Source organism: Vipera berus, assembly GCF_964194415.1.
Source record: "Vipera berus genome assembly, chromosome: 1".
NCBI lineage: Eukaryota > Metazoa > Chordata > Lepidosauria > Squamata > Viperidae > Vipera > Vipera berus.
Window position 1 is genome coordinate 76,861,036 of NC_138202.1, and position 27,021 is coordinate 76,888,056.

Genomic DNA, 27,021 nt, shown 5'->3' on the forward strand with positions numbered 1-27,021 from the left:
GGCATTATAAAATGGTATTAACACTTTACATGATCTTGATTCTATCCCTCTGTTAATGCAACCTAGGACTGTGTTGTCTTTTTTGACAGCTGCAAATTTTGACATTGCTGGCTCAAATTTAAGTGATTGTCCTCTAGAATTCCAAGATCCCTCTGACAGTTACTAATGTTGAGCCATGTACCACTATACTATGTCTGTGCATTGCAATACTGCAATACATACATCATTGGGAGTCATTGCTGCAGCTGACTCCCAATGGTATATGTATTGCAATATAACAATGATGTTCAGAAGTCTTAGCATTTCTTAGGCTTATACCTCCAGACACACAATGCAAACTCACACACTTAGGATCAAATTATCAAGGTGTTCTTCATTTTTATCAGAACCTTTATTAGGCTTTAACCCTTTGATCCCTGCTGAATCTCGATATGAATTCAGTGTCTAGAATTTATATTTTGCAATGGCACCTCTTCATGCAACATAAACTGCTAGCACAGGGGAATTTAATCTCAGTGGATTCCACACACGTGGATCTAATCTAGATTGGGTTTCCGGTGCTGACAATTTTCATTGCAAAATGAAATACAGTTGAAATTAATAGAATCTGTTTTAGCCACTCAAAATGAAAGTGGTCAAGGTCCAGTTCAAGTCTGGAATAGAGCAAGGGACAAAAGGTTACAACCTTTTATGTGTCATAGGAATAAGGGCATAACAACTGCAGAAAACAAAAGTTCCATTGTTTACTCCTAAGCAGGATGCTGTCTGCTTAACAATAAAAGGTTGACACTACTGGTGTGGACACTAAGTTGATGTTGAACTTAATTACAGCAGCAAGACTTTTAGTAGGGCAATATTGGAAGAAGGAAGAACTGCCGACTATAGAAGAATGGACTTTAAAAGTCTCCAACCTGGCGGAAATGGCAAAGATCTCAGCGTATTTGAAAGACCATTCGCAACAGAGATATATTGTGGAGTGGAAAAAATGGATTGATTATATCCAGAATAAATATGGGACTAAAAAGTTTCATTTAGCATTTGAATAAGTGCTGATGTGATATTTATGTTGCTTGTAGTCATTTTATAAGAGTTAAAGTGCGATAGATTTAACAGTTTATTGTTGTTTGCATATGGTAGATTATGATTGTTTCTACTTTTATACCTTGTATTTAGCTCTGGGAAGTCGGGGAGGGGGGAGGGGGAGGGAGGGAGGTGTTGGGGAGGGTTGGGAAGAGGGGAGGGGGTTGGGAGGGGTTTTGTTTTGTTTTGTTATAAATAAAATGTACTGTAAAACTTTTCAATAAAAAAATAAAAGGTTGATACTTCTCTTACCTATTAATTATATTTTGTGATCACTTAATTCATCTCAGCTACTCTGGGTGTAATCTGAGATGTACAGTACAAAAAATATCTGTCTCGTCTCCTTGCTGTCTGATTACTCTTTCCCCTCTCAGCCTTTCTTCTTCTTGCTGCCCAAAGTATTGATCACAGAAAAGTTCTGTTTTCTCTAATGTGTCCAGTCTATGTCTCTGTTCTTGCCAATTTATTATTACTCCTTCTGGTATTGACCATCTAAAATTTATCCCCTTTATAATTAAGCATTTTGTCAGAAATTGATACTCCTTTCTCAGATCTCTCACTCTTCTTGGGGGGGGCGGGGCCAGCGCCGTGGCAGGACGACACATCTTTTGGGAGCTCTCGAAGGACTGTCGCTTTTCAGCTGTTTGGGGGGTCTGTCTGAGTTCCAGACAGATCAGAGCCGTCCTGTAGGGACGGTGAAGAAGGGAAGTACAGTTTGACAGCACAGGAGGGATCGCAACCTCCTGGAGAGCCGACGGAAGGTTCCCGGACCAGCAGCTGTCAGACGGCCATTGTGAGCCGTCACAAGCCGGAGCGGCCACTTGGAAGATCTATAAAGTAAGTTTGGAGGACTGCCTGGGTGAGACGATTGAGAGACCTTAAATGAGGACCCAGATTGTTGGGGGCAATAAGCTGACTTTGTAATAATGCCGCTTGGGGGGGGGGGGCGAAAGCCCTAATAAGCAGGCATATACATAGAATGAAGGCTATTGCTAAGCACATTGATTTGTGCTTTAGATTGTAAGCCGCCCTGAGTCTTCGGAGAAGGGCGGGATATAAATGGGATTAAAAAAAATGCTGGAAATTGTGTGTGTGTGTGGGGGGGAAATAAGAAGAATTTGAAGCCGTGGAGAAGTGGGGGGGAGGAGACTTTTGAGCTGCTCCTCTTCCGGAGCTGCAGCGGTGGACAACAACGGAAGGCAAAAGAAGGCAGTGAATTAAGTATCTCAGCTGAGAATACTCTTGAAGCTTATGAAAAAAATAAGGGAGAGTAGGTGACCTTGAATGACATCTGCTGGACTCACTGATAAGAAGTTTACAGAGTCCGTTTTTTAGTTTGCGGAATGGTGGATAGTTTTTCACTTTGGAGACCATATTTTTGATTTTCTTTTCTTTTGGACTAAGGCACGGAGATTCTGAAATGAACAAAGAGCGTAACCTGTATGGATTATTTTTTTTCTTTTTTTTAAAATATAAGGATATTTGGCTTTTTTCTTCTCTTTTTCATTCCTTTTCCCTTTGTTCTCACCTTTTCTTGTCACTGAAATTTTTCGTACATTATTATCTTATCTATCTATCTATCTATCTATCTATCTATCTATCTATCTATCTATCAAATCTATCTATCTATCTATCTATCTATCTATCTATCTATCTATCTATCTATCTATCTATCTATCTATCTATCTATCTATCTATCTATCTATTTATTTTTGTTGGAGCACATTTGAATTATAATACCCCATCAACATTTGGATTACAAACTACTGGAGAAAATGAAGAAGACTACAACACAACACTAATATCTAGTACAACAGCTGCCCTAATATCACAGAGTCCGGTGGCACAGATATCACTGGACAATACAACGCAGCAAGAGAGATCTAACATGGAGTTGAAAAATATGATATTGGCTCTACACACAGACTTCAAAGAAGGGACTGGCAAACTAGAAGAGGACCTAAAAGAGGTCAAAGAACTGATGGAGAAAAATGAACAAAGGCCGCAACAAGCTGAAGAAAGAATTGAATTAACAGATAAGAGACCAGAGGAGATTGATAACCGACTTACATTAACAGACAGAAATCAGGAAAAAAATGATTATCGCTTTAGAGATGGATAGAGCTGATTATTATTTAAGATTCCAAAATGTTGAAGAAGAAAAAGGAGAGAACCTAGCAGATGTAATGGTGAGAATATTAGCAGAAGCATTGGAGGAAAGCAAGGAAAAGGTAATTAATGATATAGATGAGATATTTAGAATACATACTAGATATGCAACGAGAAATACTCTCCCCAGAGAGGTGCATATAAGGTTTACTAAAAAGCATTAAGGGCAGATATACTACAGAAGCTGAGAAATGTTAAAATAAAATACAAAGGAAGAGAGAGAGTGATGTTAAAACAAAAAATTTCTACGGTGCCTGCAAATCATGCTTTGATGCTCCCAAGGACTACAAAGGAAATAAACTAATGAATGCACTTCAGCAATACGGCTACTTAGGCAGACTGGTGTAAAAAGTCAGAATAGCTGGGCTTACTCACCAGCGAGGTCATGGTGAAGGCAATGACTTCAAGGCAGCCATCATCATGGCGTTGGGGTTCAAAGTCATGATGCTCTCCAGGGTTGCCCCAAGGCGTAGTGCCTGCACAGTACCTACGCAGAGACGGGAGGGAGAAAAATGAACTGCTACAAATGAAAACACAGGGAGAGATTTAGGAAATTGGGAACGCAGCTTAAAAGCAATGACTTCTTTTGTCTGGCAATCAATGTAACAGCCCACCTTGGAATGTTTAGGAAGACGAGGCATTGAGGCTTAAGATCTTGGATCTTGGGAGTCAGATCTGTTCCATCACACTGTTTTGTTTCATTATTTTTTTAAAAAAGAGAATAAGCAGTCAGTATCAAAGGCAAGAAGCAACCAGCCAACTATCCAATACTATGGGACATCCAATTTTTTTCTTGCCTGAGACATGGCCTGGGGAATACTTTTTTCTCCCAACATTGTCTATAATAATCAACTTCATCAGCAGACCAAACTCATTATCTGTTCTGTACCAGCCTGCTACCGGCCCTGCAGAAAAGGCAGGGACAGCCCCTTTACAAACGGCAAGAGGCTGGAATAAAGCCTGCCAAATTTATTAACATAAAACAGACACCAACCATGAAACAGGAGCTATGAAACAGGAACTATCCAAGCGGTTGCCTTCAGCAAACCAGCCCTCCCACACATTCCCCTTAAATACAGCTCAGGGCGTGGCCTCTCTCTGCCTCCTTCTGAGGTGCCCCATTGCCTTCCTCTGTTTACTCCTGATTGACTGCCTCCTGCGTCGGGTGTCCTTGAACAGGGCCAACTGTGGGACATCTTCATCCACGCTGTCAGGCTCACACAGCTGGGTCTCCACCAGGTGGGAGGGGCCTGGCTGAGGGCTCTGCGGAGCCTGAAAGCCATCATCAGCAAGCTCTTCAACACCCCCCTCCTCCTCCTCTGAGTCGTCCGACCCAACTGCCGAACCCACAGGCTGACCCTGAATCACAACATTATCCAAGCCAATAACTTTGTTTCTCCAATAAACTTGAAAGAAGCCATCCGTATCGTAATATACTCACCACCACTTTGATGTGTTTCGCTAAGTCTTTGGAGCTCCCCATGAGAAAATCAGAGAATGCTGTCTACAAATAGAAGAAAAATTGAAACAGTTCACCGAGTTGCCTACCTGCTTCTCAACAGAAAGGGAAGATTGAGAGGGCAAACTGATTTCAGCAAATTACCTCATTTTAAATCTCAGTGTAAATGACGGGGTAGGATATCTGCTTAAGTAGGAATGTTGCACATTCAATTATCCAACACTGCCATTTTTCATTTTGTTCTCTACTTCACAGATGGTACCTAGTCCCTATTTTACAGGATTTGAGTAAATTTCTAAGGGCATAATCAAGACCCATTCCACTTTCTTATATACACAAGCCAAATCTCTCTCTCTCTCTTTCTCTCTCTCAGTACAGATTTTCAATGCAGATAAAGTATTCCCCCCCCCACAGACATATATTCCGAAGGAAACCAATAGCACCTTTTCCCAACTCAATGTGTGAAGTGTGTGACTCCTGGTATTTCTGGGGAAATGAGATCCCAACACATCTGGAAGATGCCAACTTGGGAAAGGCTGCTGTCTATATTCTAATAAATAACTTGGGGGGGGGGCATATCAAGAGAAAGGTAGAAAGTATAGACTGGGGCATGCATCCTAGTGAACTCACCCCAGCATAGAACATTTTATTCCGAAATCGACTGTTAAATTTCTCTGGATTGGCCTCTGGAGAAAGAAGTTAGTTATCCATTATTACGAGTCACCGGTTCTTAAGAATCTAAGTCCCTCCCACTAGCATTATATATATCTTTACTCTGGGAAAGCCATTATTTTTCTGAGCCATTTGCTTCCAATTCCTAATCACTTTCTCTTTCCCTCCCTCCCTCCCTCCCTCCCTCCCTGGTCTTCTAAATTAAATTACAATCTTTCTGACTTTAGCTTTTCCTTAGACAAAGTTGTAAGCATTTCTCAAGCAATCAGCCCAGCCCTCACATAATCTGCAAAGCATAAGCTTTAACGGTTATTAGACACATTGACATTTACCTCGAGATTCGTGGAATTCCAGTGTCACTCGAGCATCAAAACCAAGGCTGAAGTAATTGTTGAAGACATCAAGAGGGAGCTGAAATAGACAAACAGAACACTTAACCTAGGGTTTTTTAGTTGATATACAGATATTTGTATGGAATAAACAAAGCAGTTTAGAACCGTGGATATAAATCCTTACCTCCTTCATCTATTAAAGTCTCTTTCTGACATTTTATTGTATGATAATGAAATTCTGAATACAGAAACTTCTCTATGAAAATATCATACAATACCAAATCACGTCTTCCTGAGATTCTCACAAAATTTTCAGAAAGATGCTTTAGCTCAGGGCTTTTCAACCTTTTCACCCATTGTACCACTTTTAGGATATGGCAACATCTGAGTACCACCAGTCGCCTAGCAAGGTGTCAAAAACGTGATGACCAAAAGGAAAAAAGTGACGAAGTACAGGTAGTCCTCGATTTACAACAGTTCGCTTAGTGACTGTTCGAAGTTACAATGGCACCGAAAAAAGTGCCCCCCAAGCCACAGCCGAGCAAGACACCTGCCTGCCCGCCTGGCGGCGCTCTTCCTCCTATCCGAGGTGTTCATTGTTGTGAGCATTTCTGTTGAGGATTGGCAGGTGGGGTGGGGTGGAGTTTGGTTTTTATTCCCCCACAATCTGCTCGGTGGTTGCAGCAGGTTTTGGTCACTTCACATGACCCTGGGACACTGTGACCGTCATAAATATGAATCAGTTGCCAAGCATCTGAATGTAAATCACAAGACCCTGGAGATGCTGCAACATTCCAGCTGAGAAGCGCCAGGATCAGTGCCGAGCTCCAGCTGGAGCCTGGCGCTGATCCTGGCGCCTCCACTGCGCCCTGACAGCCCTGCAGTTCCAGCCATCTCTCGCGTATCACCTGCCAGGTGCCAATGTACCACAGGTGGTCCTATTAGACCTCTCAGCGGCTTTCGATACCATCGACCATGGTATCTTACTGCGGCGTCTCAGGAGGTTGGGAGTGGGGGGCACTGTTCTCCAGTGGTTCTCTTCCTACCTCCTGGGACGTTCGCAATCGGTGCTGGAAGGAGGGCAGAGGTCGGCCTCGAGGCCTCTCATTTGTGGAGTTCCTCAGGGGTCGGTCCTCTCGTCTCTCCTGTTCAACATCTATATGAAGCCACTGGGTGAGATCATTCGTGGTTTTGGGGTCGGGTATCATCAGTATGCTGATGATACCCAGCTCTTCATCTCCACCCCAAACCACCCCAGTGATGCCCTCGATGTGATGTCCCGTTGCCTGGAGGCGGTTCGGGTCTGGATGGGGAGGAACAGGCTTCAGCTCAATCCCGACAAGACTGAGTGGTTGTGCGTGCCGGCATCTCGGGAAATTCAGGCTATTCCATCTTTAACCATGGGTGGTGAGTTATTACCCCCCGTAGATAGGGCTCGCAACTTGGGTGTCCTCCTGGATTCACGGCTCAGTCTGGAAGATCATATAGGAGCTGTGACCAGGGGGGCTTTTGCCCAGGTTCGCCTGGTGCGCCAGTTGCGACCCTATCTGGACCGGGATGCCCTGCGCACAGTCACTCATGCGCTCGTGACCTCTCGTATAGACTACTGCAATGCTCTGTACATGGGGCTGCCCTTGAGGACCACTCGGAGGCTTCAACTGGTGCAGAATGCGGCTGCGCGAGTTGTGATGGGGGTCTTCCGATACTCCCATGTAACACCTCTACTCCGCGAGCTGCATTGGCTTCCAGTTGCCCTCCGGGTGAGATTCAAGGTGCTGGTGATTACCTATAAAGCCCTAAATGGCATGGGTCCGGATTACCTACGCTGCCGGTGTCAACTTCCCTTCATCCTGTGTGCTCCCACAGAGAGGGCGTCCTCAGGGTGCCGCCGGTCAGAGAGTGCCGGCTGGCGGCCCCCAGGGGGAGAGCATTCTCTGTGGGCGCGCCAGCCCTTTGGAATCAATTACCGGTTGAGCTCCGGATGGCTCCTGACCTTCGCTCTTTCCGCCGTGATCTGAAAACTTACCTATTTGAACAAGCCGGCCTGGTCTAATGGGTTTGGGGTATTTTAACTAGTAATTTTTAATTATTTATTGTAATGGGCTAGTTCTATTTAATCTTATTTTTAACTTTTGTATATTGTATTTTTATTGTATTTTTATTGCCCTGTACACCGCCCTGAGTCCTTCGGGAGAAGGGCGGTATAGAAATTAAATTAATAATAATAATAATAATAATAATAATAATAATAATAATAATAATAATAATAATAATAATAATAATAATAATAATAATAATAATAATAATAATAATAATAATAGTTGAAAAGCCCTGCTTTAGCTGATACTTTGATACTCTAACTCACAGTGATTCTAAACAATGAGAAGACATTCTTAGGGCCAAAATAGCTATCCAAAGTAATGAAGAATTGGCAATAGCTTAAAGCATTTCCTCCTCTCTCACACACATGTGGTTTCTCCATTCACAATAGCATTCAGATGAATGGGTGGAGAGTTTAAATTGGGGGGAGAGGGAGGGCATTCCCAGTGTCTCCGGCCCCTTGTCTCTCCCTTCAAATGTTCAGCCCTGGGTGCCAAGTACAGCGGCTGACTCTGAAATCTGGAAATCTACTTTATTACGGTTCTATATCACATGGAGAGCTTTATTTCAACAAAAGCATTCCTAGTATGCTGTCTTTCTGACTTTTCAATTTAGTTAGAGAGAGTAAGGGACAAACTTATTCTCTTCTTGGTAAAAAAAGTGCTACGATCTGTTATCCCAATCTTGAAAACCGGAGACATTTGGCTCCAGAAGCACACCAGACTGCACTGTAATGAACCTCTATACTTTTTCTGACGACAGTTTCAATTTATTATTCTTTATCTACTCTATTGATGTTTATAGCAGCTATTCAGTGGAGATATATTATTACCTGACACTGTTTCAGAGAAAAAGATTTGGGTATCATCAGTAACTCTCTGTAAGCCACCTAGGGTGAAATAGGCGGCATACAAATTTGATAACTAAAAATTCTATTCTTCTATTGGACTTATGACGAATTATGACAGTAAGCTACTCTATACCTAAGTATAATCATTGCGCATTAGAAGCACAAATGGCAGACCCTAGAGAATATTATCTATTTTACTGGACTTAGATTATGCTTATTGACCCATTTTCCACCCATTCTTTTCCATCTTCATTTTTAGAATTTACTTCGTTCTGTTGCCCTATTTGTCACACACAATTCATTAAAGTTAGCTAGGGAGCAAGGTATATTTTCTGTGATGTCACAGAATATTTTTCATTCAATTTAACTCATATGTAATTATACTTGACCATTATGGAATAAGTTACAATGTACAACATGTTGTGTGTGAAAGATAAGGTAAAGGTAAAGGTTCCCCCGCACATGTGTGCTAGTCGTTTCCAACTCTAGGGACCGGTGCTCATCTCCGTTTCAAAGCCGAAGAGCCAGCGCTTGTCCGAGGACGTCTCCGTGGTCATGTGGCCGGCATGACTAGACGCCAAAGGCACACGGAACGCTGTTACCTTCCCACCGTAGTGGTCCCTATTTTTCTACTTGCATTTTTACGTGCTTTCGAACTGCTAGGTTGGCAGAAGCTGGGACGAGTAACAGGCACTCACTGCTATGCGGCACTTGGGATTCGACCCGCCAAACTGCCGATCTTCTGATCGACAAGCTCAGCATCCTAAGCCACTGAGCCACCGCGTCCCTTGTGTGAAAGATAGCTGCTGATTTATCCGAATATGACGTTGCTAATAACTTAGAGATGATAGCTTTGGGCTTACCTTATCTGTGGCTGTTTCATCCTTCTCTTCTGGATTTCCCTCAGGTTTGGGCTCCACTTGTAGATTCCAGCGATCAAGTTGCACAATTTCCCCCTCTTCTACATGAGACAGGATTTTTGACAACGGTTCATCAGTATATCCCTGTGGGTTGATATGTCCTCTGTGAGAACTGAGACAAGGTAATGGAAACAAATAACATCTCTTCAATCTACTTAGCTTCGTTCGCAGTGCTGACTTGGAACATAGCCAAATACTAAACTTGTAATGAATTGGCAAATTCTTACCCCGCCCCAGTTCAGTGTTCTTGCTAGGTCATTTCCTGTCCCCAAAGGCAGAATGGCCACAGGAGGTGGAGGATTCAGGCGTAACTGGTCCAAAATTGACAGGATCCATCCCACCTACTCAGCCAGGAAAGACATAACAGATTCAGACAGAATTTTTGCTGAAATTTCCTATGTCTGCTTAGTTACTTCAGCTGTTCATTGCATTTTTTTATATACATCCACAGGAGCCAGCCCAAAAAGTGTAAAAAGAAGAGCTACAAAAGATAGCAGGGTTTGTTAGTAGCTATGCTATTTGTTCAATTAGCCCAACAACTAACCAAAATCAATTAAAAGGAATCTTTAATGCAACTGTTGGTTTACAATTTAGACAGGGCTACAATTTAGACAGGACTGCAGGGCTCCAACATATTGAAATATTATATCCCCCAGAGGTTAAAAAGTAGTAGGCCAGGAGCTAATATAAACCAACCAGTATCAGAGACATATCTCATAGAAATGTCCATCTCTAATACATTGCTGAATTAGTGCTTTAGGTAAAATGGAAACAGCTCAGTATCCTTGGACAGGTTAGCCCTGAATGTGTATGGTTGTATTAAGTTATTTGGTGGACAATTCTTCTCACATAACTCAATGTAACAAACTATCTGGATACTGATCCAGGTTCTAGCTACTGATGCAGATCTACCTTATCACAGCTTATCACACAGGAAAAGGGACATAGCCACTTACTGTACCATCTCCTCCACATGCCAGAATCCGTAAGTTGTGCACTTTACGATACAACTCCAACCTGTACAAAACCCAGAGTGAGCATCACTTCTATTTGTCTATTGAACCTTATTCCTTCCCCCCACCCCATTTTTTTTAAAAAATGTATCTTTACAATAATTCTTCAGCTTTGTCTCCATAGCTGAAAGAAGCTGCACACCCAAGTAATAAAAATGTGAGTAACAGGGAGTAAAGGTTTGTGGTTTGAACTGTGTACGTTTTCTCTTTCTGGCTGTTAGCTTAATGGAATAAGATTTCTTTCCTTCCAAGGAGCAGAAAAGGGCACGGCTAGAAAATATATTGAAGTAGTTTACTTCAGTACTGGCTTAGTACTCCATGTCAGAGCACCAACTAGGGTAGGCAAGGGGAAGCTCTAGCGCACATGTCTGCAACCCGCAGCTCCGGAGCCGCATGCAGCTCTTTCAGCCGTCTCCTGCGGCTCCCAGTCCTCTGCCATGTGCAGTCCAAAAAAAAAAAAAAAAAAAAGAGTGGGACTAAAAAAGTTCAACCAATCAATTCAAATATGCAGGGTAGGTGCATATCTCGCCTTGGCTCCACTCTTCTGTCAAACCCTGTTCTGCGCATGTGCGCATGTACGCGCATGCACACATATTTTTTGCGGCTCCCAGTTTTTCCTTTTGTGAAGGAACCGGTTCCGAGTGGCTCTTTCACTGTTTCAGGTTGCTGACCCCTGCGTCTAGCGCAGACATGTCAAACTCGCGACGTCACGTGATGTCGCGCGACGTCTTGGAACTTTTTCCCACTGCCGGCAATGGGATGGGCGCGGTTTCTCCGTGACGCTCCGGCCCGCGGGTCGGCAGTTTGACACCCTTGGTCTAGCGCAAAAGTCAGATGTAGTTTACAGACTAGCTGCTTCTAGTCTTCAGGGACTAGAAAAAATAAAATTCTACCTTTTTTTTTTTAAACCAACCCTGCTCCTCTCTCCTCAAAGGCATGTGCATGCAAGATATGACAGGAAACAATTGATCCTTGTCTCCCTTCTGTACATAATAGATTTCTTGGCAGCATAAGGGATGATTTAGTGTTTATCTGTTCCTTTGCAGACTGTCTTTCTCTTTTTTTTATTAAAGAGTTTTACAAAAACAAAATTTTACAATATATCCCCAAATCCCTCCCACCCCAAACCCACCCACTTCCTAGAGCTAAATACAGGATTATAGTTACAATAATCAAGCAGACTGTCTTTCTCATTGGAGCAGAAAGTAGAGAGCAGTAATTCTACGCTTTCCTCCTTTACGTAAAGAGGCAGCTCTTCCTCTTTACTCAAAGGAAAAGAGAGGATTTATCTGATTCTCCTTTCTATGTAAAAAACGATACCAGGGAAATACGGGCTTGGCCCAAGAAGAAGGGCTTCATGGGTCTGATTTTCCTCCTTACTCACTGGACCTAACCCCCTCACTGTACATCCCCAAGCTCTCTTGAAGAGATCAGATTCATTCATACAATACTGTAGAATGGGGGACCTGGACAACTGAAAATTCAGCCCCAATGCTGGGAGAATTGAAACTCTTTTAGCTTGAATCACTCCACAGGATTGTTTATTTCTTCTTCTTTCTTTTACACCAGGGGTAGGCAACCTTGGCTCTTTTATGACTCATGGACTTCAACTCCCAGAATTCCTGAGCCAGCCATGCCACGAGTCATAAAAGAGTCAAGGTTGCCTTGTTGTTGTTGTTGTTAGCTGTGAAGTCATGTCCGACCCATCGCGACCCTATGGACAACGTTCCTCCTGGCCTTCCTGGCCTCTACCATCTTCTGGAGTCCATTTAGGCTCACGCCTACTGCTTCAGTGACTCCAGCCAGCCACCTCATTCTCTGTCGTCCCCTTCTTCTATTACCCTCAATCTTTCCCAGCATTAGGCTCTTCTCCAGTGAGTCCTTCCTTCTCATTAGGTGGCCAAAGTATTTGAGTTTTAGCTTCAGGATCTGGCCTTCTAAAGAGCAGTCAGGGTTGATCTCCTCTAGGACTGACCGGTTTGATCGCCTTGCAGTCCAAGGGACTCGCAGGAGTCTTCCCCAGCACCATAGTTCAAAGGCCTCAATTCTTTGGCGCTCAGCCTTTTTTATGGTCCAGCTTTCACTGCCATACATTGCAACAAGGTTGCCTACCCCTGCTTTACACACTGTTTCCCCAAAAATAAGACTGGGTCTTATATTAATTTTTGCTCCAAAAGACGCATTAGGGCACGGGTGTCAAACTCGATCGTGCCATGTGACCTATCGTGACATATTTTTTGCCTTTGCGGAGCTGGGTGGGCGTGGCCTGTGCATGATGCATCCGGCCCGCGGGCTGCCAGTTTGACAGCCCTGCGTTAGGGCCTATTTTCTGGTTAGGTTTTATTTTGGGGGAAATACGATAATAAATGCATCTGTCTGGCTGATGATCTTAACTGTGGCTTATTTTGGGGTAGGGCTTATATTACCAGCATCCTGAAAAATCACGCTAGGGTTTATTTTCTGTTTGGGTCTTATTTCTGAGGAAATACGGTAGTAGCATTTTCCTCTTTAGTGGGCACTATTCAGTAGCATAGGAGATAGCATGACTGACAATGATTGAAAACCTCCATTTAAATAACTTCTAGGGGATCTCAGTTTTGTTGCATTGAGAGTTACACTCAGAAGTTCAACAATGTTACCTCATCAAGTACTCTTAAGATCATTTACTCTTCTAATTCTAAAGTGCCACTCTGTCTATTTTGGAAGGCAAAATGTAAATATAAAAAAATATTTTTCCAATAGTTTCAGGTCTGTGTCAGTTGGACATGATAAATGGGCTTGGGTGAGGTTCAGGCTTTTAATTGTTACTCACGCTTCTTTGGGACCTCCCTGGCTGAGATCAAAAACCTGCCGAGGGTTGAGGTACCACATAAAAGACTGGAATATCTTTGTTCCCTAAAAGAATAGAAGAAAATAATAAAGGAAATCTGCCGAAGGAGGCTAACAGAAAGCCAATGGTATATGAGAAATAATATCAGGCAAACAATTTTACCTGATTCCCACCACTCTTGGGGTTCACAAACACAAGCAGAGGCTTCATGAGAGGTGCTGGAATGGGCTTGATAACAAAGGGTTTCCATCTTCCTTCCTAAAAAAGATGCCCTGAATTACAGAATGCCAAATGAAATCAAGAGGTTTTACCCATGGGATTTACAGTGCGTGCACGATGTTATAGTCACGAAATTCCTTGCACTTCTGAGAACCAAAAAAACGGAACAAATGCAAGTACTAGGTTTGACTAGGAATATGAACAATACTTGGGTTTTATTTTTGTAGAAAAGATCTTCTTCTTCTTGCCTTTTATGTCAAGGTCTATAAAAACAAGAACAAAAATCATGGAAATGATGGCGACCTAAGTTTCAACTACTGTACAGCCAGCCAGGCATCTACATTTCATAAAAAAACCCCTGTTTTTAGCTTTTCTTTCCCCTGTCCTCTTTTGGGCTTCAAATCTCATTTGTTCTAAGCAATAAACAATTCCATTTGGATTCTCTGGAGTAAAAGAGCAAAACATCCATTGACCTTTACATCTGAGCGGAACTAGAAATATTTTTTAAAATGTAACAGCTGTGCTGGATAAGATCAGTCTTACCCAGTTCAGCTTTCTATGTCCAGATTAGTCAATTAGATATTGTAGGGATGCCTATAAGCAAAACATAAGTGCAGTGATGTCTGCCTGTTTTCCAGCAACCATTATTCTGGAGCTCTGTGGGGACAACATCTAGCCTTTGTAATCAATAACTATAAAAAAATCCTCATTACTATGAAAACATTTAGTATTTTCTGGAATCAAGACACTATTAATCAGCTTCCTTTGTTGTTTTTAGTGCATATTTATAGGGAATGACTAATTTTTATCACTATCTGTAAGCAGGATAGTGCAGTTTTATAGCAAATCTGGAGGAAGATATTTCCTCTTTTAATATTTAGTATAATAACCGAGGAGTGATAACAGGACCCCATTATGGCTCTCAGCACTCTCATCCCAGCAAGGCCACTGATAGAGGCTACTGGGATGATAGTCCAGCAACATCTGGAGAGCCAGACATTATTCACCTCTGTGATCAATGGCATTGTCCAATTTGCTTCAGTTCTGTTGGACTGTTTTTCCTTAAGTCTTTAGGAAAAGTTACTAGTCTGCAAATATTTTATTAGGGTCTGGCTGGGAGAAGACAGGCGGCAATTCTTTTCACTGAGCACAGAGGAGGAGGCATTCTTTTTCAATCAAGCTACTTACTTGCTTGGAGGGCTTCCAGATAGCCTCCTATATGGACTCATGGCCCGGGGATACCAAAGAAGCAATTTTGCAAATTAAAATGAATGTAACACTTCAGTATTAAAAAAAGTGCATTTTCCCATTTTGGTCTAGCAAATTAATGCTCAAAAGGACAAAAAGCATTAGCCAATTTTCTAGAATTCCCCCCCCCCCAATTGCTCTTTTAGGACGGCCTGATCTTCATTTTGTTCTTTATATTCTTTCAAGTTCTCAGTCCTAATCTCTGACCTCAGGCCCCTTCTTGCTGGATTTTCGTTTGAAGGAAGTCCTTTTCTTCTTCTTACTTGACTTCAGAGGGTTCTAGAGAGAGAAGGGGGGGGGGAAACAGAAAGAACAAACCATGTAAATCAGGAGGTATTTAAAGTACCTCCTCCGTATTCCAGAAATGTTAGGACTGCAATTCCCTGAATTTTGTCGGGAACTTTGAGTGTGTTATCCTTAACACATATGAAAGGGCCTGGGCGGGCCTAAGTAAGGATAAAGGGACTTAGGGGAGAAATTTGCACAGGAATGAAGAAAACCTAAAATTGCAACATACTTGGGGATGACGGACACGCAAAATCCAGGTGGGAGGGATGACAACAGCAGCATGTGCCCCCAATGAACAGGGCTCTTCAATGTGCTGCAGCATGAAGCATGACACTTTACTGTGATACTGAAAAGAAGCAAAAGAACAGAACTGATTAAAAACCATCGCTGCCTCCGAGATCCTGTTTCCAATATTGGGCTGGTGTTCTCCTGTAAGCAGAAAGGTTTGGAAATCAGGTTTAAGTGCTAGGCTTCTCATCCTAAACTTGGAATAAATCTCCTGGGACTTCATGGCTTAGCACAAATCCTGGGCCTAACTTGGATGAAAACTCTCAGTTGTGGCTCAATTAGATTAGCGTATTTAGAACAGAGACAGTAATAAAGCTGTAACACAACAGTCTATTATCCACTGCTATGCAAAGACATAAAAAAAAGACTTCGGGAATTTTAGCTTGAAGTTTCTTCCTCCTGCCCTATTGAATAACCAGAAACTTGGCTCAGTGCTTAGTGGCCTTGAAGTTTTTGAGTTGTTATACATTTGGCCTGGTCTGAGAACTAATGGTTCCTGTTTTGTCTGCCTGAACCTTTACAGGAAGACTGCTGAGATGGTGGGAAAGAGGGTACTATTTCAGGATGCTCGGCAGTTTCTTTTATATTTCCCTGTGCAGGAGTTATATTTCTAAATTATATTTCTACCTTGGGGAGCACCTGCGGCCGGCGTCAACTTCCCTCCGCCCAGTACGCTCCCACAGAGAGGGCCTCCTCAGGGTGCCACCGGTCAAAGAATGCCGACTGGTGGCCCCCAGGGGGAGGGCGTTCTCTGTGGGTGCACCGGATTTATGGAACCATCTTCCGGTCGAGCTCCGGACAGCGCCTGATCTCCGCTCCTTCCGGCGCGATCTTAAAACCCACCTTTTTGAACAAGCCGGCCTGACCTGATGGGGTTGGGTTTTATAAACTGGTCTTAACTTTTAATTTGTACTAATTTTACGGGCATCGTTGTTTAATTACTTTTTAATAATTTTAAATTTTTGTATCTTGTTTTTATTATGTATTGCCCTGTTCACCGCCCTGAGTCCTTCGGGAGAAGGGCGGTATACAAATTAAATTAATAATAATAATAATAATAATAATAATAATAATAATAATAATAATAATAATAATAATAATAATAATAATAATAATAATAATAATAATAATAATAATAAATACACTCCTATGTCAAAATATTAATATAAAAGGGAGCAATTAGCTCTGCATCTATCATCTATCTATCATCTATCTATCTATCTATCTATCTATCTATCTATCTATCTATCTATCTATCTATCTATCTTTCTATCTATCTTTCTATCATCTATCTCCACAAAAAAGTCTTGTCTTTTTCAAAAAAAAAGGGTTCTTGCAATTCTACATTCAGATATTTCCCACCAGCAAACAAGCCAACAATACTCTTGGGAAATATAAAAGAAAGTAAAAAGTGAGTGACTAGTTTCTGCACCTTAGATACTACAGGTAGTCCTCGCTTGCCAACTATAGTACCTCATTTAATAACTGTTCAAAGTTACAATGATTGGGGGGAAAAAGCTTTGCGACCCATCTTCACATCTAGAAACATTATAACATCCTGTGGTCACGTAATCACCATTTGTGTGCTTGACAAACGGCTTTTCAAGAAGCAAAGTTAAAAGAGAACATAGAAGTGAAATCAAAAATTGCCATCATACAATGTCCCAATTAATGACTGTGGTGATTTGCTTAATGGAAGCAGAAGTGAGTTTATATGTCTTGTACAGTCACATGATTTTTCACTTAGCAACTGTGGTGCTTAGCGACAGAGCAGCTGGTCCCAGATGTCATTGGTAAGCAAGAATGACCTGTATTTTAAATTCCCATTTCCCCCATTCTGAAAAGATGTCTTCTCAACATTGTTTTTTTTTTCTTTCATTTTTCTCCTTAAGGAGAAGAATTGCATTCAAGAATTTACCATGATAAAAGCATATACCCGTATTTATCGGCGTATAACACGCACTGGCGTATAACACGCACCTCATTTTAAAAAGGAAATTTCAGGAAAAAAAACTTAAATTTCAAATAAATAACTTTAAAGCAAAATAAGGGTAGCTTATATCGGCGTATAACACGCACACATCATTTGCCCCCTATTTTCAGGAAGAAAAAGTGCGTGTTATACGCCGATAAATACGGTACTTTTACATATACAGGTAAAATCATGGTGCACACACTAATAAAAATTTTCAATAAATAGCACATCGTGTTTTGGGGCAAATGGAGGCAGAGAAAAGGAGAATAATATTTTGGCAAACAAATGCATGCTGCACTTACTGCCTGCTTACACCAGGAACAGCTGATGGCTATAATTTCCTTGCTGTGGAAGGCAAATTTCTGCTGGAAACCCTGGACAGATGAAGAAAGAAAAATAACATTATTCACGTTTCCTTTTTCCTTTTACATTACAGTGAAAAGTATAAAGCCTACTAAATAATAATATTTTTGTATGTTGCAACAGATGTACATTAGAAAATTTAGTAGACAAATGTCTTTCAATCACGTTTCTGGAACTTCATGAAGGTTAACATCTGGAAACCCAATGATTCACCAATGAATTAGCATCGCGATCCAGGGTAGATGTAGTTAAACAGTATATTGGAAAAAACTGATCTAAGTCAGAAAGATAACAGTTCATAAAACTCAATCACTTTGTACATATAGTATCTTTTTATTTTTATTTGGTAGAATAAAGAATATTATGCAAAAATGCAAGTCCAATATAGTTTCTCACCAACTCCATACTAGCTTAGCTTCTTTTTTAAAAAAAAACCCTCTTCTTTTCTCTTTCTCTAAATAATTTGATAAGATCTTGATACACATATGCACTGTATTTCTCACCTTTCCACATTGTCGACATTTCCCTTCTTGGCGTCTCCGGTGTACCCAATGATGCCGCACAATAGTAGGCTACAAAGGAGAGTTCAGGAAAAAAGAAACAAAGGAACAGGAAGGAATTGAACAGCATTCAGTACTGCTAAATGTTCTGGTAAGAGCTGGCAAATACAAACCAGCATTAGATACCATTCACAATTTGTTCATTTTGGGAGGTAGGGGAAATGTTGCATAAGTGATCTCAGGAATTGATTCAGGAAGATTGCTTTTGTTCTTCATCCAAGTTTAAAGGCAAACACAGCCTTTCCTATCAAGAATAGATGCTCCTCGTGTTTTTCTATCTTGTACTTCCAAGATGGTTACTTATACTACACAGGCAGCACAACATGCTGGTCACATTTCCCCAGATGGAATGTAGTCCTATTTATCTTCAAGAAGCAAGGTACAATATGGTTTCTGCAAGTTTTAAACAGCATCCATCAAATACAGAACCATACATTCTGTCAATATTGTTGATGAAACACTTATACAGCTTGGGAATTAAAACCCTGGAATAAGTTTAAAAATCAGACTTAATGTAGATGAATAAAAGCTATCTAATGACTGAAAAAATTCAACTGTTTTTGTGTCAAAGCTGGACTTATTTCACAGTCACTATTCTTATGAAGATCATACAGGTTATACTAGCAGAATATCAAGTATAAGATTAATGAAATATTAGATTTATAAAGTAGTTTATTAATACTGCTTCAGTGTATGAATACCATAAGTAATCGTTCTAAAAATGAACAAATGTAATGACTAACCAGGTAGCATGTATTTATTCATTTATTCCTATAGCTGGTATCTTATTATTTTGTTTTTTAAAAATCTATCTATGACCATTACATATGCGATTTTTGGACCAGAGAGACTGCTTAGCACAAAATTTATTTCTTCTCATTATCTGGATATACAGATTCTCAAAGATAAGAAGGCATGCATTATAGTATCCTTTCTATGCCACAAACATATTCATATTTTATGTTCATGGAAAAATACAGCTTCAGACCTGGTTACAAATTCTCTGCTTCAAATTTAGGCCAAATATTTTAAACGCATTGGGATGAGGCTGCATATTTTAAAAAATCCCCCACTTTCAACAACGCTACAAAATCCTAACCAGTTAATGCATTTCTTACCTCCCGGATATTCCTTGATCCAGATTCTCTAAAGGAAGGCTTGCATCGGAAATTAATCTGAGGATTTAACAGAAGGAGGATTTAATCCTATGAATAACAGTCTATTTTTTGATATATATTTTTCCTGCGATTCCTCCCTTTAAATAGTTTCAATGAAAAAGTTAGCAGAAGAATATATGAATCTACAGTATATGCAACTTGAATTTGTATATCTCAGTATACACTTCTCTAAATAGCAGCAAGGCCTCCCAGTTCTCCAATCAGGATTATTTAACTGGTAACATGTAGATTTAAATAAATTTAGATTTAACTGAATCTAGGTCCTTCAGAAGACAAAACTACAATCTAAGAATTAAAAACAAAAGAGTTTATGTCTTATGAATTTATCCGATTAGGCCAAATAAGTAGTTTTCAGATTTTGGTTGTGGAAAGATGGAATCAAATACAGCAGAGCATTTTTCATGATGATCTACTCACTTTTTCTAATTGTTCTATGCAGGGTGTGTGGACTACAATTTTGCAGGCTGCACATTTGCGCTTGGACATAGGTTTTTGCTGCAACAAAGGAAACATAATATTTATACCATCAACCCGCAGTGTCTGAGAAGATTGCAAATCATCCAAAAAAATGTTACAACAGAATAAATACCAAAATAGAATTCAGGAAGAGGCAAACAAATCTGAATTAGACTGTAATCCCCCAATCAGAGACTTAATAAAGAGGTGTCTTGAAATATATTTTTATATATCTCTGCTGTGCGATGTCCAAAGATGTGTTTTAAGATAGGTGGCCATAAAAGTCTTTTTGATAAATAAATACTTTCATAATTCTATTAACTTGGCTATAAACACATATGTCACTTTTCAAGCATCACAGAATAAATGAACAAATTGCAAACTAATTAAAACATTACGTGCATCAAATGAAGACTGTCAATCCAACATTAGACTTCTAACTACGTTTTCTCATGTTTTTCTTTATTAGGAAATCTTTCTTTTCAAGAATGTTCACTTTTTAAAAATTACAAAATGCATAGCACATATTTATTTTGCTTTGTATATGGATATGAATACAATATGTAAAATAAATTATTTGATTGAGAAAGATTAAGATCAAGATTGTGCAAAAGTATGGAATTGTAAAAAATTGCTTCTGCTTTGAAAGAAAAGAGAGAGAAAAAGAGAGAGAGAGAAAAATGTCATCAAATATTCAGCAGAAAGCACAGTGAGATTTTGGGAGGGAAATAAACACTCAGAATTATCAACATATAGAATTATCAACAACATCAACAGTTATTAACAATATAGAATTATCAACAATTTTACACTCATTCAGCAAATGTTGGATGCCACAAACAAAATTTTAGTTTGGACTTCATTCCTAATAATGGACAGACTCTTGTTTTGAAGCAGCTGTGACAACTGATGTAATTAGGCAGATAATGCAAAGTAAATCAATTGTCTAAATTCATATTTAATGGACATTTGTCTACATCAGGCACTATTTCTTGCAAATGATTTGTAAAACTGAGGTTTTACTGTACACATTTATATTGATTCAGACAGGTGGACTGGTATACTAGCTCATCTAATCTCTAATGGACAGCAATTCCACCTTTAATCTTATTTATTTATTCAAGCTTGTTATAGTCACCCAACTCCAATAGACTCTGGAGAGCATACAAAACAAAAAAAATCTATAAAAACAGATAAAACATAACAAAACAGCCTAGACTAATATCATCTTACAAGCAATAGAAATCAAACAAAACAGGCTCCAGAAAATACAATAATACATTAACTCCAGGCTGGGACCTAAGCCAGGTTTTAAGAGCTTTCTGTAACCCTAGGAGAAGGGGTGCTGTCTTTCCTAGAAGACACACACACACACACCTCCCTCCCTATATAAGGAACTACTTTATAGTGGAGTAGGCTTTTTTGTTATTTGGAACCTTACAATCATCATCATTAAAAAACAAGATTTCTTTCCAAGGGCTACAGGAATTTGACACGTCACTAGACAAGGCAGATCTGAAATTTCTGGTTTACTGAGAAGGAAAGCTGAGGATATACTTGAGATAAATTCAGATCAATTCAGATGCTATTCTGGATTGTTTTTGGCATTGCACAGATGTGAATAGAATAGAATAGAATAGAATAGAATAGAATAGAATAGAATAGAATAGAATAGAATAGAATAGAATAGAATAGAATAGAATAGAATAGAATAGAATAAAATAGAAGCTGGAAGGGACCTTGGAGGTCTTCTAGTCCAGCCCTCTGCTCAAGCAAGAGAACTAAACCATTTCAGACAAGTGACTGTCTACTCTAGTCTCTTCTTAAAAACCTCCAGTGATGGAGCACCCATGATTTCTGGGGGAAAACTGTTCCACTGGTTAATTGTCCTCATTCTTAGGAAGTTTCTCCTTAATTCCAGGATGCTTCTCTCTTTGGTCAATTTCCAGCCATTGTTTCTTGTCCTGCCCTCTGGTGCTTTGGAGAATAATTTGATGCCCTCTTCTTTGTGGCAGCCCCTCAAATACTGGAATACTGCTATCATGTCACCCCTGTTTCTTCTTTTTTTTAGACTAGCCAAATCCAAGTCCCGCAGCCATTCTTCATATGCTTTAGTCTCCAGGCTTTTGATCATTTTGTTGCTCTTCTCTGAACTTTTTCCAAAGTCCCAACATCTTTTTTGTAGTATGGTGACCAAAATTGGTTGCAGTATTCCAGGTGTGGTCTCACTAGGCTTTTATAAAGCGGTACTAATACTTCTTGATTCTATGCCTCTGGTTATACTACCCAGGATTGTATTAGCTTTTTTGGCGGCTGCTGTACACTGCTGGCTCATAATTCACCATCTTCTAGCTCCTAGCAAGCTTACTCATGTTCCATCTCCCTGATGATATTCTGAAAAAGGCCACTGGTGCATCTGTGACTCTGTGATCTTGGATCTTAGCCTGGCCTGCCTATGCTAGTTTTTGCATTCACTAAGCCTATACAACATTTTTGTTTTGAGAGTTATCTTGTTAAAATAAAGGAGGGAAAATGGCTAAAAATATAATTAGGCTGTCAATTTGGAAGGAGGGAAGCGTGCTACTTTAGAGGTAGGACAACATTCCTCATGAATCCATAATGAGACAACAGTTTAGCAGATTCTGGCAAAATTTTCTCCATGCCAATTTCCTACTGAGGCAGAATTCCTCTTCCCTTGCGAGTTTTTGTGAAACTTCCTATGCAACTAAGACTGTTCAAAATAATACAAATTCACAACTCATATAGAAAAAGGAAATTAAAACTGAAGATTTTATCAAAACTGTTCTGCATGAGGCTTTTATAAACAAGTATTAATACTAGCATCACTTAAAGAATCGTTTCCAGTTTGGAGCAAGATTTATTTATTTATTTATTTATTTATTTGTTTTTATAAACCGCCCTTCTCCCGAGGGACTCGGGGCGGTGTACAGAATAAGGTAGGCATACAGAATGAACAATAGTGAAAACAAACAATAGTAAAATACAAGCTGGGACCCCAGATTAGAGCTATCAGGCCAGGCCAGACTGCTGGAACAGATAAGTTTTTAATTCGCGCCGGAAGGTGCGGAGGTCGGGGGCCATCCGGATTTCGGTTGGTAAGCTGTTCCAGAGGGCTGGCGCACCCACTGAGAATGCCCTCCCCCTGGGGGCCACCAGCCGACATTCCTTGAGCGGTGGCACCCTGAGGAGGCCCTCTCTGTGGGAGCGCACAGGACGGTGGGGTGCTGACATTGGCAGAAGGTGCTCCCGTAGGTAGTCCGGACCCATGCCATGTAGGGCTTTGTAAGTCATTGTTAGCACCTTGAACTTCACACGGAAGGCAACTGGAAGCCAGTGCAGTGCACGGAGGAGAGGTGTGGTATGGGAGTATCGGGAGGCTCCCAAGAGTGTCCGTGCCGCTGCACTTTGCACCAGTTGAAGCTTCCGAGTGGATCTCAAGGGCAGCCCCAAGTAGAGAGCGTTACAGTAGTCTAGGCGAGAGGTCACAAGAGCATGGGTGACTGTACGTAAGGCATCCAGGTCCAGATAAGGCCGTAATTGGCGAACTAGTCGAACCCGGGAGAAGGCCCCCTTGGTCACAGATGTCCGCAATATGCTGACAATTCTCAGTTTTATGTCTCCTTTCCTACTGCAAAAATAGGCTGCAACAAAGTTCAGAAAAGGTAGCTCATTCCGTGGATTTATTTCAAGCTTCAGGAGGATCCCTGCTTCCTTAAGAAGCAGAGTTGCAAAATGAAAGTCTTATTGGTTCCAGCACTGATCCTGAATGGCTGCATATCAGCCGGATGCATCTTACCTTGCATGACTGAAGCCCAAGCTATCTACAGAAACAAATATTTCTGTAGAGACCTCTGTGCACTTTTGCCACCCATTTGGCAAGTCCTGCCACAAGAACAGTAACACCAGTGAGGAATTTGGCTTTTTTCTGGATGGGGAACTGTAGAACAAAGCGCTACTAGAGCTGAAAGAGGCCCCTCTTTGCTAGCACTTAGGGAGCAGCTTAAAATTAGTTACTCATCCAAAGTGTTTAAGACTATTGTTATAATTTTGGAATTTTTTATTCATATGATATTTTAATAACTGTTAAAGTAATATTTTGTTGAATTGTTGTAAACCTTTTTGTCATAAGAGAGGTGTACAACATATAAAAGCCTAAATCAATTCAGTAAAATGAGCGTATTTCCTTTTTTTCGTGCATCAGTCTGATTACACCAAACAATTTCTGCGCTGTTTTAATAATTTTTATGTGTCTGATTCCTCCGCTAGGTGGTGATATAGTCTCACATACTCTTGACGTTTACCAGACAGTGGCTATTTCTTACGAAACTTACCAGCATTTTTGACACACAGTTTTGTTCCCCCACATAGCAGAAGTCCCCAGAGACATTGGTTTCAAACCAGATGTGCTCCCCGTAAACTGCAGTCTCCTGAAAGACAGAGGCAATTTAGAAGTCCAGGCAAAATTACTCTTCGTTTAGAACCTGACCAGTTTTCCATCATCATCTACTCTGGTTCAAGGACTTACTTATTCTTAAATTCAGCCTCATAATGAACTGGGAAGAGGCACGTTATCTTAGTTATACCAGGGATGCATCCATCAAGTGACACGTTATTGCAGCAGAGAAATGGGAATACACATGAACCACATGATTATGACACCATCATGCTTCGACTTCTCTATGTTGCCTTTCCTCAGGAGCTCTGGTGGCACAGTGGTTAGAATGCAGGATTGCAGGGTAACTCTGCCCAGTCTAGAGTTTGATCCTGACGGGCTCAAGGTTGACTTAGCCTTCCATCTTCCGAGGTCGGTAAAATAAGGACCCAGATTGTTGGGGGGCCATATGCTGACTCTGTAAACTGCTTAGAGAGGGCTGTAAAGCACGATGAAGCGGTATGTAAGTCTAAGTGTTATTGCTATCTCAAGCAATCTGATTGTGAAGCATTCTGTGGTCAAAGATACTCTCTGCTTCTACCCTTAAAGGCCAACTATGTGTAAACTTGATAGTTGCAGCCAAGCTAATGAAAGAAAAACAACCCATTCTTCTGTTCTTTCAACCAAGACAGGAACTTACACTCCAGTCAACAGAGTTACGAATCTCCCTCTCCGAGTCACTTCTTAAGGCAAATGTGGGGTTTGGCTGGGCTACCATGTGCTGGAGACCCGACTTGGCAATGGCTTTTCTGAAAAACAAGAACAAGAGTGGCTATAAGGGCATTTTGTTCACACACAGCAGAACACATGCATTACACTTAAAACCTTGCTGCTAAATAAGGGCAACTTTAAAAAGAAGAAGAAGAAGAAAGAGTGCTCCACAGTCATGTATACTCAACCTGTTTAACTCAGCCACCATACTTTGCCACTGATTCAAAAGGCAGTATTTGGGGAAACAGGGAGCCCACCCCTTCCTTCAATAAATGCCTAGCATCTGATGAACTCTTGTGTCAGGAGAGTATCAGTGCGGCTTTATTAGCCCCATTCAGGCAGCTATTGGCTTCACTGGGTGCTACAACAGACTAGTACTAAAAAGGTTTCATTGGGTGCTGCAGCCTACCCATACAAGAAAGGCTTGTTCTGTGGGGGCTAGCCTCATCCATGGCTGGAGAACCTTGCTTTATCAGCCTCTTTTTCTTGAAAGACTGACTAGGCAGGATTTAAAAACTATTCCACATTTGTCTGAGTTACAGTATTTGCACGAGAAGGGGTTGTTTGGGCTTAAAGCTAGTTCTATTTCTAAATTACTGACTGAGCTATGGGGTTTGTACCATACGCTTACTTTGCCCTTAACTAACTATAATAAGTGTGTTCTATTGACTCAGAAACAGAGCTTGTTAAGGATTGTATGATAAAATGGGCCCAAAATATCCAGGAAGTTATTACAATGGACACGTGGGAAAAGATTTGGGTGAGGAACGTAAAATTTACACAAGCTCAAAACTTAAGAGAATTTTTATAAAATGTTTTATAGATGGCATCTAGATCCTAAAAAGCTTGCAAGTATGTATCCGAACTATCAGCCAAAATGCTGGAGATGTGGAGATGAAGATGCAACATATTTTCATGTATGGTGGACTTGTAAAAAGATCAAGGCTTTTTGGATAAAAATTTGGTGGAATATGCAGAAGATTTTTAAGCAAAGGATAAAGTTTTGTCCGCAACTTTTCTTGTTGGGAATAATCATGGACGCTACGGTTGTGGACACTAAGTTGATGTTAAATTTAATTACGGCAGCAAGACTCTTGATAGGTCAGTATTGGAAGAAAGAGGAACTGCCGACTATAGAAGAGTGGACTTTAAAGGTCTCCGACCTGGCAGAAATGGCGAAGATTTCGGCTTATCTGAAAGATCACTCGCAAGAACGTTACATTATGGAATGGAGAAAATGGATTGAGTTTATCCAGAATAAGTATAAGGTTAAGAAGTTTCATGTAGCATTTGAATAAGTCTTCCTTCTTTTTTCTTCTTTTTCTGTTTTAGTTTTTCTATATATATTTAATATTATTAAGGATTACCCTATCCTATATAAGCTAGAGAGTGATGGATTTTAGAGGTTATGGTTGTTAGTATATGGTTGTTTATGATTCTTTTTTATATATATACCTTGTATTTAGCTCTGGGAAGTCGGGGGGGGAGGGGGGAGGGGGGAGAGGTAGGGGGGGAGGGAGAAGGGAGGGGAGGGGGGACTGTTAAAGATAAACTGTATATTAAAACTTTTCAATATAATAAGTGTGTTCTGTAAGCCCAACTCCCGGGAAAAAAAATTACTCCAGAGATAGAGCATCATTTTTCTCAAAAGGCAATTACTCAGGTTATAAGTTCCTTGAGAAGCTGAAGCAGAGTCCAATTTCTTGTTGTTTCTCAAGCACAAATATTTAAAGTTGATTGGTGGTGGTGGTGGTGGGGGAGATGAACACAACTGAAAAGCTAAAAACAATAGTTAAGATTGCATGTGACTTTTAATTTCTAGTTTGATTTTTTTCCCTAACCTTGTAGTTTCCAGAT

At 40.6% G+C, this 27,021-nt stretch overlaps 1 protein-coding gene across 7 annotated transcripts in view; it reads right to left on the reverse strand.

The window, feature by feature from the left end:
• DGKZ (diacylglycerol kinase zeta) overlaps positions 1 to 27,021 on the reverse strand; it is a 125,909-nt gene that overhangs the window by 36,985 nt on the left and 61,903 nt on the right. For all 7 annotated transcript variants that reach the window (XM_081315070.1, XM_081315069.1, XM_081315068.1 and 4 more), the window contains 18 exons: positions 25,094 to 25,202; positions 24,353 to 24,448; positions 19,962 to 20,039; positions 19,485 to 19,541; positions 18,310 to 18,378; positions 17,746 to 17,817; positions 15,410 to 15,526; positions 15,100 to 15,171; positions 13,588 to 13,683; positions 13,408 to 13,490; positions 10,539 to 10,599; positions 9,810 to 9,923; positions 9,526 to 9,666; positions 5,713 to 5,791; positions 5,339 to 5,394; positions 4,691 to 4,753; positions 3,864 to 3,937; positions 3,625 to 3,736 (listed from right to left, as the gene is read on the reverse strand). In XM_081315070.1, the coding sequence (XP_081171196.1) occupies positions 3,625 to 3,736; positions 3,864 to 3,937; positions 4,691 to 4,753; positions 5,339 to 5,394; positions 5,713 to 5,791; positions 9,526 to 9,666; positions 9,810 to 9,923; positions 10,539 to 10,599; positions 13,408 to 13,490; positions 13,588 to 13,683; positions 15,100 to 15,171; positions 15,410 to 15,526; positions 17,746 to 17,817; positions 18,310 to 18,378; positions 19,485 to 19,541; positions 19,962 to 20,039; positions 24,353 to 24,448; positions 25,094 to 25,202 (1,549 nt within the window). The remainder of the gene's footprint in view (positions 1 to 3,624; positions 3,737 to 3,863; positions 3,938 to 4,690; positions 4,754 to 5,338; positions 5,395 to 5,712; positions 5,792 to 9,525; positions 9,667 to 9,809; positions 9,924 to 10,538; positions 10,600 to 13,407; positions 13,491 to 13,587; positions 13,684 to 15,099; positions 15,172 to 15,409; positions 15,527 to 17,745; positions 17,818 to 18,309; positions 18,379 to 19,484; positions 19,542 to 19,961; positions 20,040 to 24,352; positions 24,449 to 25,093; positions 25,203 to 27,021) is intronic.